General features: G+C 66.1%; 2 protein-coding genes across 4 annotated transcripts in view; one reads left to right on the forward strand and one right to left on the reverse strand.

Annotated features, from left to right (window-relative positions):
* Window positions 1–15,298, reverse strand: part of AATK (apoptosis associated tyrosine kinase) — a 32,738-nt gene extending 17,440 nt beyond the window's left edge. Inside the window, exon 1 of one of the 2 annotated variants that reach the window (XM_032429470.1) lies at window positions 15,155–15,298. In XM_032429470.1, the coding sequence (XP_032285361.1) occupies window positions 15,155–15,236 (82 nt within the window). In that variant the 5' untranslated portion in view covers window positions 15,237–15,298. Of the gene's footprint in view, window positions 1–3,008; window positions 3,124–15,154 lie in introns of those variants that run through there. The other variant, XM_032429472.1, reaches the window with a different exon arrangement.
* The window catches only part of PVALEF (parvalbumin like EF-hand containing), an 11,854-nt gene continuing 10,736 nt past the window's right edge, over window positions 14,292–15,409 (forward strand). Inside the window, exon 1 of one of the 2 annotated variants that reach the window (XM_032429475.1) lies at window positions 14,292–14,458. The gene's annotated coding sequence lies outside the window, so the exon portion shown is untranslated. The remainder of the gene's footprint in view (window positions 14,459–15,409) is intronic. The other variant, XM_032429473.1, reaches the window with a different exon arrangement.

A 15,409-nucleotide genomic window follows, 5' to 3' on the forward strand; every position in this document is an offset into this window, starting at 1 on the left:
GGCAGGGCTGGAGGGCAAGGAGGGCAGGGTCACCGTGGCAAGGGAAACCAGCTCAGCCTGCCCCAGGGGGAGACCCGCGTGGAGGGCAGCCACAGGCCATGTCCCCGTGCCCAGAGGGGCCCAAGGCAGATACCCTCACAGGGCCTCTGAAGGCCACTTGGGGTGTGGGTGTGTGGAGGTCCCTCACTGGGCTCCCACACCGCACAGCACACAGCCCACAGGCGGCAGCCCACTGCGAGTCCGCCCAGCGCCGAAGAGCCCCAGCTCCCCGCACCCCAGCAAGCAGCCAGTGCTCAGGGATGCAGCCCTGCCACAGGGATCCATCGGGGTGCAGCACACGCCCCTCCCACTGCCCCCACTGCACCCAGGCTCCTGCACCCCCTCCCCTGGCAGGTCCTGGAGCCTGGGGCCGGTCTTCTGGCCCACTGGGCCCTCGAGGACGGCAGCAGGCACCATGGTCCAACACCGCCTAGCCCTCGGGGCTACACAGACTGCTGCTGGACAGGACGACCTCAGGAGGCCCAGCCTCAGCCTCCAGCCTCAGCCTCCACTCTCGGCCTCTGCCCTTGGCCTCCAGCCTCAGCCTCTGCCCTCGGCCTCCAGCCTCAGCCTCTGCCCTCGGCCTCCACCCTCAGCCTCTTCTCTTGGCCTCCAGCCTCAGCCTCTGTCCTTGGCCTCCAGCCTCAGCCTCCACCCTCAGCCTCTGCCCTTGGCCTCCAGCCTCAGCCTCTGCCCTTGGCCTCCAGCCTCAGCCTCCACCCTCAGCCTCTTCTCTTGGCCTCCAGCCTCAGCCTCTGTCCTTGGCCTCCAGCCTCAGCCTCTGCCCTCGGCCTCCAGCCTCAGCCTCTGCCCTCGGCCTCCAGCCTCAGCCTCTGCCCTTGGCCTCCAGCCTCAGCCTCTGCCCTTGTCCTCCAGCCTCAGCCTCCACCCTCAGCCTCTTCTCTTGGCCTCCAGCCTCAGCCTCTGTCCTTGGCCTCCAGCCTCAGCCTCCACCCTCAGCCTCTGCCCTTGGCCTCCAGCCTCAGCCTCTGCCCTTGGCCTCCAGCCTCAGCCTCCACCCTCAGCCTCTTCTCTTGGCCTCCAGCCTCAGCCTCTGTCCTTGGCCTCCAGCCTCAGCCTCTGCCCTTGGCCTCCACCCTCAGCCTCTGCCCTTGGCCTCCAGCCTCAGCCTCTGTCCTTGGCCTCCAGTCTCAGCCTCAGGCACCCTGGGCCCAAACCCCTTTAAGTGGGCCCAAACCCACTGTAGCCCAGGGGGCAGCTATAGGAGGCAGGGGGCTGGGCCGGGGGGTTCTGGAGGAAAACCCCACGGGGGCTTCCTGGAAGCAGCAACTAGAGCTCAGCCCTGCCACCCCAGAGCCTCGCAGGCCGGCGGGTCACACTTCAGGCATAAGAAGGGTCCTTTTCCATTGTTATTAGGCTTCTCCTGGAATCAGGGGAATCCACACAGAAGGGACCAGAGTGCAGCTCCTTTGTGCGAAAACACAAGTTGTAAACGCCAACACGTTCGTGAAATTAAACACGCGTGAGAAGTAACAGCAAAAGCTAAGGAGCGCGCTGCAGGCTTCGGGTGGGGAGCTGCCTCCCCACCAGCGCTCCCCAGCGTCCCCCCACCGCGAACCGGGTCCTCACTCGGCCCAGCAGAACCACCCAGAACCACCCAGCGTTCCCAGCCGCCCTCCGTCCCAGGTCCCGCCCCCGCGGCTGTGCTTGCGTGGGGACGATTTCCAGCAGGGGACCCTGTCTTGCTTGTATCCCCCACGCGGACTGTGACGGGGACGGCGCAGGCCCGGCAGCCGCTGTCCACGCCAGAATGGGACGCCTCCTCCCCGGCCAGGTGGCCCGAGCGCTGCAGCCGGCCGGTCATTTCCGAAGGAGGTGCAGCACTCTGTGAAGCCGCACGGCCACGTTTAGGTACAGCACCTCACACTTATTGGGCACCTGCTGTGTACCGAGCTCTCCCTTCCAGGTTGCGAAGGGGACGGATCGTCTCCGGGGAGCTGGGTGGGAGAAGGGTGGGGGGCACAGTTCAGAACAGAACCAGGTGCCCGGCTGGGCCTCCCGTAAAAGGAAAATGTAACTTGTGTCTGCCATCAGGTAAGCCGTGTCCGGGCGGGGCTGTCACATGACGGGATCATCCCCTCCCCGCTCCCTCTCCAAGCACCTGTCCTGTGACCCTATGGGGATGAAGCTCTACTCAGGTGAAGGAAGCCAAACTGAGCAGAGGGCGAGCCCTGGCCTGGAGCTGATCACACATGAGAAATTTGCGATCATTAAAAGTGACTCGGTGTCACCAGGAAGACGCGGGACGCCAGGGGCTGAATGAGCCGCCGAGAGCCAGGCTGGCCGGGCGGGAGTGAGGGGCCATGCAGGGGTCAGCAGCTCCACCACATACCGGGTAACCTCAGACGGATGGTGAAGTCAAATTATAGCAGCACGGAGGAGAACAGGTAGACAGCAGGTTCCTGGAGAAGAATGTTTACGCTCAAAGCAATGGAGGGAATCACAAAATATCGATGGGTTTGGCTCCATAAAAACGTGTGTTCCACACAAGCCCCAGATGAAAGGCAAATAGCACACCAAGAAAAAGGATTTACAGAACAGACATCAAAAGACTGGTGTCCTGACTACAGAGGGCCCACAATCAGCAAAAAATAAGAAAAGCACCTTAAGACACCCCCCCCCACCACCATAAACAAGCCAACTAAGCAAAGCCCACAAGAAGAGGTTCAGCCTCGTCCATAATCAAAGGAGCGTGACCCAAAACGCCTCGTCGGCTTCCAGAGGGAGGGCGTCCCCGGCCGCAGCCCGCGCTCCAGACCCCGCCGCCAGGTCCCCTGTGCACGCATCCCAGCAGCAACGGGAAAGCGGGAGAGCTGTCCACAGAGCTGCCCCTTGGGGTCAGCCCTCCCGTTGGCCGAGTGATTCCTCGTCTGGGAATTTACACCAAGAGACTGACCGGAGGACGCACAAACCCAGAACAAAAGCAAACCCGGGAACGAGTGCGTTACCAGTGCAGACGGAAGCATGTCTCCCACAGATGGTCGTTGCGGTGACGTTTATAACAAAAAACAGCACAAACGGTCCCCCAAAAAAGGAAGGATTACAAAAAACACTGGTATATCTGCAAAGGAAACCATAAAAAGAGAATTGAAGAAGTTTTAAACCAGGAAAGCTCAACGTCACGCTTCTAACCCTAAGTTAGAAGCAGCAAGGCCTTGAGGACACATTTGGGCGTGAGGCGTCGGTTACGTGACTGTTGGGCCACAGGCTCGGGGGTCCCCCAAACACAGGCATGAGGTCTCTCAAAGGGCATACTTCAAACATGCACAGTTTAGGAGCACCTGAGTGGCGCAGTTGCTTGAGCGTCCGACTCCTGATTTCGGCTCAGGTCATGAGATCGAGCCCCACGTCGGGTTCCACACTCAGCACAGAGTCTGCTTGAGATTCTCTCTCCCTCTGCCCCTCCCCCCACTGCACTCAAACTCTCTCACAGACTTGTTCTCTTTCTTAAAAAAAAAAAAAAAAAGACCATGCACAGTTTACTCTGTTTCAGTTCTACCTCGATAAAGTTGCAAACCAAGAGGCAGGATGCAGAACCCTTTATAAATCCGGGTCACAACTAGTTAAACAAACAAACAAAAAACCACCTGGAAGAAAAGATCTCAAATTACGAAGAGTGCTTGTTTGGACGGCAGAATTCTTTCTAGTCGTCTGCAGTTTGTATCTCCTACCATAGGCATGCAGTCCATCTAGAATCAAACGTGTATAATTTTACGTAATTATCGTTCACACTCAATCCCATCATTCCATTTTTAAGACCCCCACGGCCCCAGCACATGCAGAATAAAGCCCTGGCATCAGTGAGTCTTGGGGTGCACCCCCCACCCCCACTCAAACCCCACCCCGGGGAGTCACCTAGCCGGAGGTCGGTGAGGTCTCCCCAGGGATGCGATGGGGACACAGATGGAAGGTGGAGGTGGCCTTGACCAGGCAGGAGAAGGGGCAGCGATCCTGGCTCCAACCACCTCCAGGGACTTGAATTCTGGCCCCGTCTCCAGAGCGCCGAAAGGACAGTGGGCTGGGCGCATTCTAGGTCCTGGGGCAGATCCCCCTCTCAGCGCCCACCTCGCTGTGCTGACCTGGACCCTCCTCCCCACCCCCAAGTGGGCCCAGGCTGGGCCTCCACCCCCTTCCTGACCCATCGTGGTCCCAGCACTTCCTCCCGGGCTCCAGACCCCCATAGCCACCCGGGCCTGGCCCTTCCCTCCGGTGTACCTGGGCATCACAAACCTGCTCCCTGGACCCGTGCCCAGCCACTCCCCAAACCAGACACCCCAACTCCCCCCAAACTCCTCTTCCCTCTCCCCACATCCAGCCCTGCCCAAGACACTGACTGCCAACAGCACAGCCAGGACCCTGCCCAAACTTCGGGGGTCTGGAGCTGCCAGGCCCTTCCTCACCCAGGACCAGAGCCATCTTCAAAAGCACCACCCCTCAACGCCCCCTCTGAGCCCTCCACATGGACCCCCGCTTGTCCACAGCCTGGCCATTCCCCTCACCATCCCTTCAGCCTGAAGGGACATCCCGGGGGGACCTGAGACCACAACACTCAGGAACCGCTCTGACGGAGCGAGGGCAGGACCGGTCAACCCCTCCAGGCTCAACACCAAGGGCCTTGGTTCCCTAGGGTCCCCCGGAGGGACCACACCCTGCTGTCCACCCGGCAGCCGCCCTGAACAAGAAGCAAGCAATCTGACCCACTAAGATGGCCACGATTTTTGTGATGGGAAGTAAGTGTGGCAAGGACGTGGACAGCGGGAAGCTTCATCCTCCGCGAGTGACGCCGCGGGAAAGTGGCGGCCGCTCTGGGCCACGCCGTGCGGCCACACTGGTGTGGAGTGTCCGGAGCCGGGCAGTGCACGGCTGCCCGGGGCTGGGGGTGGGGAGGGCTGTGCACAGCACACTGGGTCTTTACGGGGTGAGGAGAATGTTCTGGAACTGGGAACGCACTGAATGCCCCATTGTCCACTCTGACATGGTTCACTTTATGTTCTGCGCTTTTCGCTTCCACTTAAGAAGGCGTGAAGTGAGCACTCGGACAAGGTGGAGGTCGGGTCAGGGGCGGGCCAGGCCTGCCCGACCCCCAGGGCTCCCAACGCCCCCCACCCACGGCCGGCTCACTCCTCTGCCACCAGGTGCCCACAGCCTCCCGTCCCACCCCGTCCCCTCAGGGAGCTGCCCAAACCCCCCTGGGACAGGGGCCACATCCAAAACAGAGAGTCCTGTCCATCAGGGCCAGACACCCCAGCTGCTCACACCATGGGGAGCTCACTCCTCCGGTGGGGGCCCTCAGCACGGCCCGGTTGGTGAGCCCTGGGCTCCTTCTAGGAGGCACCCCAGCCTCCCGGCCCACGGGGCTCAGGCTCCAGGGTCAGCCGCGGGCCTGGGGTGGGGCCTCGGCCAGGCATCTGAGGACACCCTGGCACCAGTCTGCCTGCCCCCATGCCCGCCTGGTGACGCAAACGGGGTCCTGCACAGGAAGGAACCTCAGCCGGGAAGGCGTTCTGCTGAGTTAACAGGATGAGGCCCGCAAACGGCACTCAGGGTGGCAGTCCGTGTGCCTCTGACACACTCACCTCCCAGCCCCTGGGGGGAATAAGCAGCAGGACTCGGCAGGATTCTGGGGTTCCCAGGGCGGGGCTGGGGGCAAACAGGAGGGAGGCCATGCTGTGGGCAGAGCTGGGGCTGGGGGCCCTGGGGGGCAGAGGCTCTCCACAAAGGTTTGTCTGTGGGCCCAGACCTGGAAGTTGCTTCCAAGAGGAAGGGAGTCCCGAGCAGGACTCCGCGACCCTCCACCGGGTCTCCGCACTTGTGTGGCCGGGCGCCGCGCTCGCGGGACCCAGGCCCCTCCGCCTCCTCCCTTCCCCCAAACCTCAGAGGCCAGCCTGACAAATGAAAGGACAGACCAGGGACTGAAATGGAGCCCTAACTTGTCTGCAAGGGAGGCTCCCGGTGCGGGGGTGGGAGCGGTGGCCGGAGCACACGTGCCCACACTCGTGGGCTCAGACACACCGGCCTCCGGGCCCCCAGGCCCCGGCACGCCCCCCCCCCCCCCCCCCGGCCTCCCATGGTGAGAGCCACACCTGCAGGACTCATCCCACCCCCCAAGAGCTGGCGCTGCATCCAGAACCGTCGCGGACAGCCGCCAGGCTCATCTGACCACAGCCAGGTGGGGAAACCGAGGCCCACCCTCCCCACCTCCGAACCCGACTCTGGGCCGGGGCGCAGCGGGACCCCACCTCCGCAGCTGCCCAGGCGCCACCCCCAGCAGGGCAGAGAGGCCCACGGGGCGTCTGCGTGGGGAGACTGTGCCCCAGTGCCCCCACCCCAGAACCTTCCGCTCCTCCTCAGCCCCGAGGCCCGGTCTCCTCACGTGCCAGACAGACCAGGGCGCCGCCGGCTGCAGGACGGAGGGGCCGGAGGGGCCGGAGGTGTGCGGGCCCGAGGCCGGCGCTGAGAGACCCCGCGGTTGATGGGGAGCGGGTGATCGGAAAGACAGGGGGCTGGGATGAGAGGCGGAGACACGGCCTCCTCCAAGAGAGGGCACGCGGGGGTCCCAGGGCGCCGAGGGCCAGTAGGGCGGGAGCCCGAGCCCGCCAGCCCCCTGCCGCGAACACGCAGCTCAGAGGCCCGGCCGGGCCGCCCCGCCGGGTGCACAGGGCCTGCTGGCGCGGCTGCGGCCGTGGGCCACGCGGGGTCACGGCGGCCGCTCACCTGGAGGGCTCCTTCCCGGAGCCCGGACCACAGGCCAGCGCAGCCGGGCAGTTGGCGCGCCCGGTGTCAGCCCCCCTGCCCGCTGTCAGTGTGGGTCAGGACCCGAAACCTCCCCAGAGCCCACGAGGGGGACCCTCGGGCTCTAACTCCCCAGGGGCAGGAGGGCACCAAGGGCGCCTGGGGCCTTCCTTCCGGAGAACGCGGGAGGGGGCGCACCACGTATGCACACACGCACACTGACGCACAAACGCACGTATGTTTGCTCACACGCACACGTTCACACGTGTCCACACGCTCTCACCCATGCGCACCCACCACACATTTCTACGTCCTCACACTCAACCACCTGCGTGGGCACGGACACGCTCACAGGGACGTGCACACACACTTGCACACCCAGACACGCACGCACGCTCTCGGCAGCACGCACTGGCCGTCTGGGGGTGCGCCAGCCCCAGGGGCTCCGTCGGGATCCCGCCCAGGACCCACCACAGGGCCAGCAGAGCAGCCGCCCTGGCCCCGGCCCGCATCGGGCCAGCTCGTCACAAACACAGGGACGGAAGGAAGTTCCGCAATCTCCACACCGCCCAGTGACACATGAGAAAGCCCAGGCCTGGCCACCAGCAGCGGCACCAGAGGCCCCCCCCGCGCATGGGGACCGCCCCCCCGTGGCTGGTCCTGGCGTGGGGGCTCGGGGGGGCTCGGGGTGGGCACGGGGAACGCGGGTGCTGCTTCACATTCCCCCCTGACTGGCACAAGGGCCCCCCCCACTCGGCCCCCAGCCTCGTCCACCTATCCTCGCAAGACATGCCTGCCTGGGGGCCCCACTCCCCCTGGGGGCCTGTGGGTGACAGTCCTGACCATTTTGTTCACCTGGAGACTTGCCCTGGCACATGCTGGACACCAGGTCACCCCGAGGGACCCGAGCTGGATAATGAGTCCCTCTCTTGAGCTTGGCCAGGGCGGGGGGCCCTGGGGGACAGCAGCTTGGTAGAGGCCAAGGGGCGACCAGGCTCAGACTCGCCCCAGCCACCGATTTCCTCCATCCTTGGCGCCAAGTTTCTGCCTGGACCCCACGCAGGGCAGAGTTGGGATGAGGCCGGCTGGGGAAGGGGGGTGGCAGGAGCATTGCCCAGGCCAGGGGTGGCCTCAGCCTCAGGCAGGAATGTGCCCGTGGGCCTGGCAAAAGGAGCCAAGCTCTGCCTGCCCAGAGCAGGCCCCACCAAGGGGCCGGGACAGCCGCCTCCAAGGCTAAGTGGCCTTGAGGACCCAAGCGCCAACCCGGAGGTCGGGGCAGAAGCTGCCTCTCGGGGGGGTGGGAGGGGGCTTCTTCAGGCTTCTTCCCAGAACAAACAAGATGTCCCAAATGCTGGAAACGAGGAAGGGAGGGGGGGAAGGGCTCGGCGCGTTGCGTTGGCCGGCTCCTGCCGTGCCGTCTCCCACGGTGGCCCGGCCAGCCACCAGCGTGGCGCCACGGAGCTCGGACTCAGACGCGCCACCCACACCGGCACTCTGTGGCCACGACACCCATACCTGCCCGAGGGCTTGGTCCCAGAACACACAGATACCCCCCAAGGTGATAAGGGAGAGGCTCAGAGGGGCATTCACGGAAGAGATCTCCACGGCGGGGGGGGGCCGGGCAGGCGCCAGGCAGTCGGGCGGCCGCGCCCTGGATCGGCCACGGTGGGAGGCGGACACCGAGCGCGGGGAGCGAGCCCCGACACGCGAACCCGGGGAGACAACGAAGACCCGCGCGGCACGGTTTGCTGCTGTGACATGTCCTCGTGGGGCGACCCCTCCATGCCTGCGTGGGCCGGGGGGCAGGGAATGGAGCGGGACTGGCAGGGCGCATGGGTTTGTCCCCGGGGACACAAGTGTTCTAAAATTGGTGGTGACAGCCGCACAAGCACGACAAACCCGCTGAAGTACACGCCGCGAAGGGCTGAGTCCTTTGGAATGTGGATCGTATCGAACGAAACGGTCAAAGAGGAGTGGGGGGCGGAAGGCGACGACTGGCCACAGCGGGGCCGACGAACGCACGGCGCTCTGTCCCCGGGGAAGTACCGTCCGCGAGGGAGCGAGGCATGCGACACGCAGCCCCACCAGCCCCACCAGCGCCGTCGGCGTGAGGCTGAACGAGAGCAGGAGGGGCACTGGGTGCAGCATCCCCACAGAAGTCGATTCCCTTCTTCCCGGGGCTGGAGGGTACCCCCGGCGGGTCTCCCCGCGAGCAGAGCCCGGCCGCCTGCCGGGGACCACGGGCGGCTCCAGAGCCCCGGGCAGCCAGCGCAGGTGCCAGGCATTCCAGAGTCACTGCATCCGTCTGCAGGTGGCCCCTGCCCTGGACCCTCCCATCTGGGGCCTGAGGCTGGCCCGTGGCCCCGAGCAGCACTGACTGCGGAGTCCCAGGGCCCCTTGTTCAAAATCAAGAACTTCAGTGCGGCGGGAACAGGGCGTGAAGCCCTGCGGGACCCTCCCCGGAGCTGGACGCCCAGCGAGGACTCCTCGATGTAGGACAGTGTCCTCACACCATCCTGCTGCCCGTCTCCCACACCAGCCTGGCACCGGGGAGACGTCGGGAGAGGCCGGGTCTGGGGGCCCAGCTCCCCTGCTCCCAGCCTGGCTGACACGGACGGACGGGCAGGTTGTCTCCCTGGCCAGCCCCAGGCCAGCTGTCGGGGCTGCCCGAGGCCATGTGCCTCGGCAGGTGGGCGGCAGCTGCGCGTCCCCCTCCTTGTGGGGAAGGAGGGGGCACACCACACCCTCGCCAGGGGTGAGCCAGACCGGACCCGGCCGCATCCCGCCCTGAGAGGTGACCTGTGGGGCCCCTTTGGAATGTGGATCGTATCCCTCCAGGCGCCGGGACCCACTGCCGCACCCCACACGCCCTGCGACAGGTGAGTGACCCCTAGGCTGCCCAGAACCAGCCACTGCACCAGCCCTGCCCATTCCTCTCCTGCCACTTCCTCCGCCAGGGCCGGAGCCGGGGCCAGAGCCAGGGCCACAGCCTCGTGACGACAAGCCCCCGCCCCCCCGGGGCCAGAGCGGGGGACAGCGGCCCACGTCCTCCCAGAAACCCCCACGTACCCGGCTCTGGGCGGCCGCTCCCACATGGCTCTGACTGCTGGCCTAACCCCAGGGTGACCATCTGGAGACCCCCCCACCCCACTCCGGGCACCCAGGCACCCTGTCTCGGCCCCGGGTCCCGGCAGAGGAAGCCAGGGGGCTTGGCGTGGACACGGCCCAGACAGGCCGCCTGGGGACTGGCTCGGGCCCGGCCTCCCCTGCCCTCGCTTCCTCTGCCGCTTCCTCTGCCGGGGGCGGGGAGGCTTTGGGTGGCCGTGATGCCGGCGCCCGTTCCCATGCGAGAGGCAGGCCGGGCCCCGTGGATGCGCGGGTCCCAAGGCCGCCCGCACCTGGGTTCCCTCATTTTCTTCCCAAGACTCCGCCATGTGTACAGAGGTGAGGCCGGCTGAGGACGGGAGGCAGGCTGGGGGCTCCCTGGGGAGGGACCCGGGGCTGCCTGAACAATTCACAAGTGGGGGGAGGGGGGGGCAACGACAGGCCTGCGGGTTCTCTCAGCGCTGGCGGCCAGGGGCCCTCCGTCAGGGCCCTGCTCCCTCCGGATCCTGCCGGCCTCTCCCCGCTTCTGGAGGCGCCCGGAAGTTTCCTGCTCCCCCAACCCCCACTACTTTCTCCCGTAAGGACCTCAGCCACTGGACGTAGGCCCACCCTGAACATGACCTCATCTTAACTCCTAACATCCACAGACTATTTCCAAACAAGGTCCCATCCCGAGGCTCCAGGTGGGCAGGAATTTGGGGGGATGCTATTATATCCAGGAGCCCACTGAGGAGGGAAGATGGGGTCCATGGAGGAGTTTCCCAGATAAAAGAGGGGTGCACGCACCCCGAGGCAATGACCGCCGGGGGAGGACCAGGCTCAGCCCGCTCTGAGAAAAGCTCCGTGGCCAGGTGAAGCAGAGCTAGCCTTTGAGGACCAGCCACGAGGACAGACAGCTCTGTCCACAGGACTGAAATGAGAGCAGTGGTGGGGGCTGGGGCCCAAGGGGGGAGGCAGGATCTGGCTCTCCCCTCAGCCAGGACCCCCACCAGGAAGCCCTAGTGCCCCCCACCCAGGCCAGCAGAAGTCAACAGCAGAATGGGGCTGGGGGTTCACCCAGGAGGTCAGGGCCATGGGCGCAATGGGCCCTGGTGGGGGCTGAGTGGGCCTCGCAGGTGGGACCCCCATGGACGAGGTGGTGGGGAAGTCCACACACAAAAGCCAGGGGCACCCACGTGCCTGGTTCAAGGTCACCTAAGGCCGGGGATGTGGGCTGGCCTCGGGGGGCCCAGGGCCCAGGCCAGCCCCAAGTCCAGGCTCTGCCTGATGGAGGGAGTAAGAGGCTCCCACAGCAGGGGAGCCGGGCGGCCAGCAGGTCAGGAGGCCACCCTTGGGGCGAACTCGCCCAAGACGCCCTCCGCTCCCGAGGTGACCCCATGTCTGAAGCAGCAGGCCCTGCCCCGGCAGAAATGCACCCGCTGCCCGCCGAGTGTGCTCACCTGTGCGAAGAGGTAGGCGTTGCACGCGCGTGTGCGGGACGGTGCAGGCGCGCGGTTACAGGTGTCTACGGTGGGTGGGTGTGCAAGTGCGGTGTGAGTCACACTTCCTCACCGGAGGGCACGTGTGCATCCGTGTGTTCACACATGTGCTTGCGTGTGTGAGCCTGCGCGTACCTGCTTGTGTGGGTGCAGGGCCCTGTGGGGGGAAGCAGCCCCCTGAGGGAGGGGCAGAGGCCGGCTCCCTGGAGAATGTGCCCGAAGCGGAGGCACGGTGTCCCCGGCCCCCTGCCCGGAGGGGCACGCCTCCCCTCGATGGCCCGCACCACGCAGTGCGCCCCGGCCCCTCGGGCACAAGGAAAGGAAGCAACACTGACCAAAGGGCCGGCTCTGGGCCCCCCGAGCCTGAGCGGGTCTGCGGGGGCCTGGGCAGCGTCTGCCTCCAGCCAGGCCCCCCGGCAGCAGGCCGTGAGCAGAAGCCACCGGGGTTGAGAACTGTCGCCAGGGTGCGTTTGCCAGGCCTCTCCCCACGGGGCGTGCCCTGCCCAGGCCGGCGTGGGGCACAAGTCAGCAGCCGTGTGTGAGCTCCTGGCGGGCCAGGCAGGGGGCAACGTGAGCAGAGGGGCTGGGGGAAGGGCCAGGGGCCACCCGGTCTGCCGAGAGCTTCCCCGATCTCCCAGTCCCACCACCCCATCAGCTGCGACCCCACAGCTGCAACCTCACCCCGCCACCAACCCTGGTGACCCTCACGTGACCCTCAGAGGTGAGCACCGCACTAACTCCCACCTTACAGGTCGGGAAACTGAGGCAGCACAGAGGGGGCCATGTGGCCAGGGAGGGGCAGGTCCACCACCCACTGCCGGGGGCCCCGGGGGGCAGCCAGATCCAGAGGGCAGCCCCTTGGACAGCTCCAGGCCCCCCGGGGTCAGGGACTCCGAGGCCTGCCCAGAAACCACAGCAGCCTGAGCAAGGCCTGCTCTCACCAGGCACCTACTGGGGTCCCTAAGGCCTCACAGGCCCCCCCCCTGCCTTGGCACACTGCTGGGGGAGAGGTGACCCCAACTCCCTCAAGGCCGTACCATCCCCTCCTCGCAGCCCAGCCCAACAGCTCCCGACCCACCATGTGGCACCCCAGCACCCCTCAGTTCTTGGCTCCCACATCTTGCCCACTTGGTGTCCCCAGGGTGAGGTGTCACTTATGCAAGGCTGAGTCTCAGAGAGGTTGAGTGATCAGCCCAAGGCCACACAGCACTGAGGTCACGCAGCTGTGACACCAAGAAGTCCTGCACGGCCACCCACATGTTGGGAAAGAGCCAGACCCCAGAAGTGGCCGCCTGCACCCGCCCACATTGCCCCAAGAGCACGCATTCAGGTCTGGCCCCTCATGGCGCCCTAGTCCTGCCCGTATCTGAGAGCTGGTGGTGGCCCAGATGGGCACTGGTTTAGGTGAGGGACCCCCAGCCCCGGGCCTCACTTGAGCCTCAAACTTAGTCCCCTTCTCAACATAACCACCACCATCACTGCCCCCCCCCCCAGGGACCACCAAGGAATCCCAAGAAGGATCCATGGCCTGGCCTGGTGGCTTTGTGAGGACCCCTCCCTGGGCCCAGCCTCTCTGTCCAGCCCTGACCGTGGAGCAACCAGATGGCCAAGAACACGGGTCTTCCCTGCCCTCCAGGCTTGGTGGCCCCCAGCAGGGTCCTGCCCCCCACCCCCCGCCACAAGCAGCCCTCAAAAAGAACCACCTCTCTCCACAGAGATGGAGAGATGGAGGGGGATGGAGAGACACCACAGAGCTACTGCGTGTTTACCACCACCCCCTCTAAAACAGCATCTTTGTTCACGGAGGGCCAAGTTCCCCCAGGTGCCCAGCACGAGGGCCTAGGGGTAGGCATTGCTGTCCCGTTTTACAGATGAGAAGATAGGGTCAGAGAGACTCCAGCAGGTGGGAGCTGGGCTCTGAATGCCGGGCATTTGGCAGGAGGCCAGGGGACCCCAACTTTCCCCCTCCCCAACACCCACGTGGGGACCAGCATGGAGCCCTGCACCCCAGCCCGTTACCCACCGCCACCAGCCAGGGCTGTTCCTCCCACGGGGGGACACAGCTCTGCCCTTCGCTGGACCTGCCGAGGGGACCTCCCCTTGCCCTCCTGACAACTTCTTCCCTGTAAGTCATTAAACTGACACGTTATAATTACACTGATCGCAGCTGCAAGACACGCAAAGCTGTTGTTTCTCTAAAGTGGGGGAAGGGTCTGGTGCCCAGGACACACCCGAGTGTAGGGAGGGGGGTGCTGAACCCCACGGAGGGCAAGTCTGGGCTCCACAGAGTGCAAGAGGCCGGGCGTGGGGGAGGGCCTCCATCCCAGGGTCAGTCCCGGCACGCGTGCGTGCACACACACACACACGCACGCACAAACACACATCCCAGCCCTGCGAATAGGTCCAAGGCGGCATCCCAAGGCTGGACCCCCACCCCCCAGCCGGCAGGCTGCCTGGAGCACTGGCCCAGAGCCGCCCAGATGCCTGGCCCCAAAGGTTGTCCGGGCCTGGGGCTGCTACCCTCCAGCCCCCGGGACCAGCCGGGGCTGTGCCTGCCCAGACTCGGGGCCATCCGCTGGCGACAGCGTCTTCTCCAAGCCCTGGGAGTTGGTTGCCTGGGAAGTCTTTTCTGAGGGATTGACACCCACACCCTAAACCCAACAGACAGACCTCACGTCAGCTCCCTTCCCCCAGGAGCAAATGCCTGCACATGGGGCCGTGCCCAGGGGACCCTGCACATGGCTACACACACTGGGCCCTGCTCCAGGCAAGGAGACCCAGGAGAGCCCGTCACATGTGCGCCTGGCTTTGTTTTGGCTGGATTAGCCTGTGCCAGAGCTCCAATGACATGTGGGTGGGACTCGGGCCCCCGGGCCCTGACTCCAGGGCAGGGAGTTCTCCCCCACACTGGAGAAGGAGGGCTGGAGCCCGCCACGACCGCGGGAGGAAAGCCTACCACCTCCTGGTAACAGACGCCGGCCTCCGGCCGCCCCCGGCCCCTGTGCCCACCGCAGCTGCCCACCACCGCCAGGAGGCCAGGCAGGCCCGGGTAAACACGCGGCTGGCGCCACCAGTCTGGCACAGTAAGACGCCGGGCCCCAGGTCCCCCGCAGCCAGCTAGACAGGGCCACCTGGGCCTCCCCCGCCGTCCAGGGGGCCTGGGCACCCACTGAGGCCCATCTCCTCCGAGCCTCTGCCCAGTGGGCTCTGTCCTGTGGGCGGCCGCTGCTCCCACCTCCCGTGCAGGCTGCTGGGTAGCCAGGCAGGGCTCCCTAGAACTGGCTCCCAGCAGGGAGAGGGGCTTCCCACACTAAGACCATGGACAGGCAAGGGGCCATGGTGGCCTGGGACCCAAAGGCAACACTCCCACCCCCCCCCCCAGGGGGCCTTGGTCCTGGCCACTTCCTCCCCTGGACACCTGGGGCCAATGTAGGCCCTCCTGCCCCAGTTACCTGAGCCGGAGGCATCCACAGACAGTGGCCTGGGCCTCCGCCGCCCACCCCCCTGCCAGAGGCTTCAGCCCTGCCCGGGCCAGCACCAAGGCCTGCCCACCTCCACCGAGTGGGGTCTCTGGGGGTCCTTCCCACCAGCAGTTCCTCCTGCAGGCTCTGCTCAGGGTGGGGAAAGGGTTAATTTCCATGCAAAAGAGGAAACCGCCGCTCAGGAAGCATCATGTCCGCAGTGGGGGGACTGGGGGGGGGGGGGCGCGCAGCCCCGGCAGGTTGGGGGCAGCCGCAGCGGGCGGAGGGCTGGCCCAGGGGCGCGGCCAGCGGACTCACCGGGGTCGAAGTGCGAGCTGAAGGCGAAGCTGGGGTTGAAGAAGGACGACGACATGGCCAGGGCCAGCAGCGCGGCGGGCATCCCCGGGGCTGACGCTGCGCTCAGGACGCCCGGGGCCCCGGCCCGCGCCGCGCCATCGCCCGAGCGGCCGCCGCAGGTGCGGAGCGCGCCCTGCCCGCCGGCCGCCGAGCACCCACCGCCGCAGCCGCAGCCGCAGCCGCGGGCCCGGGGCGGGCGCAGGTGCCGGGCCGGGG

Source organism: Phoca vitulina, unplaced genomic scaffold (genome assembly GCF_004348235.1).
Source record: "Phoca vitulina isolate PV1807 unplaced genomic scaffold, GSC_HSeal_1.0 scaffold41, whole genome shotgun sequence".
Classification (NCBI taxonomy): domain Eukaryota; kingdom Metazoa; phylum Chordata; class Mammalia; order Carnivora; family Phocidae; genus Phoca; species Phoca vitulina.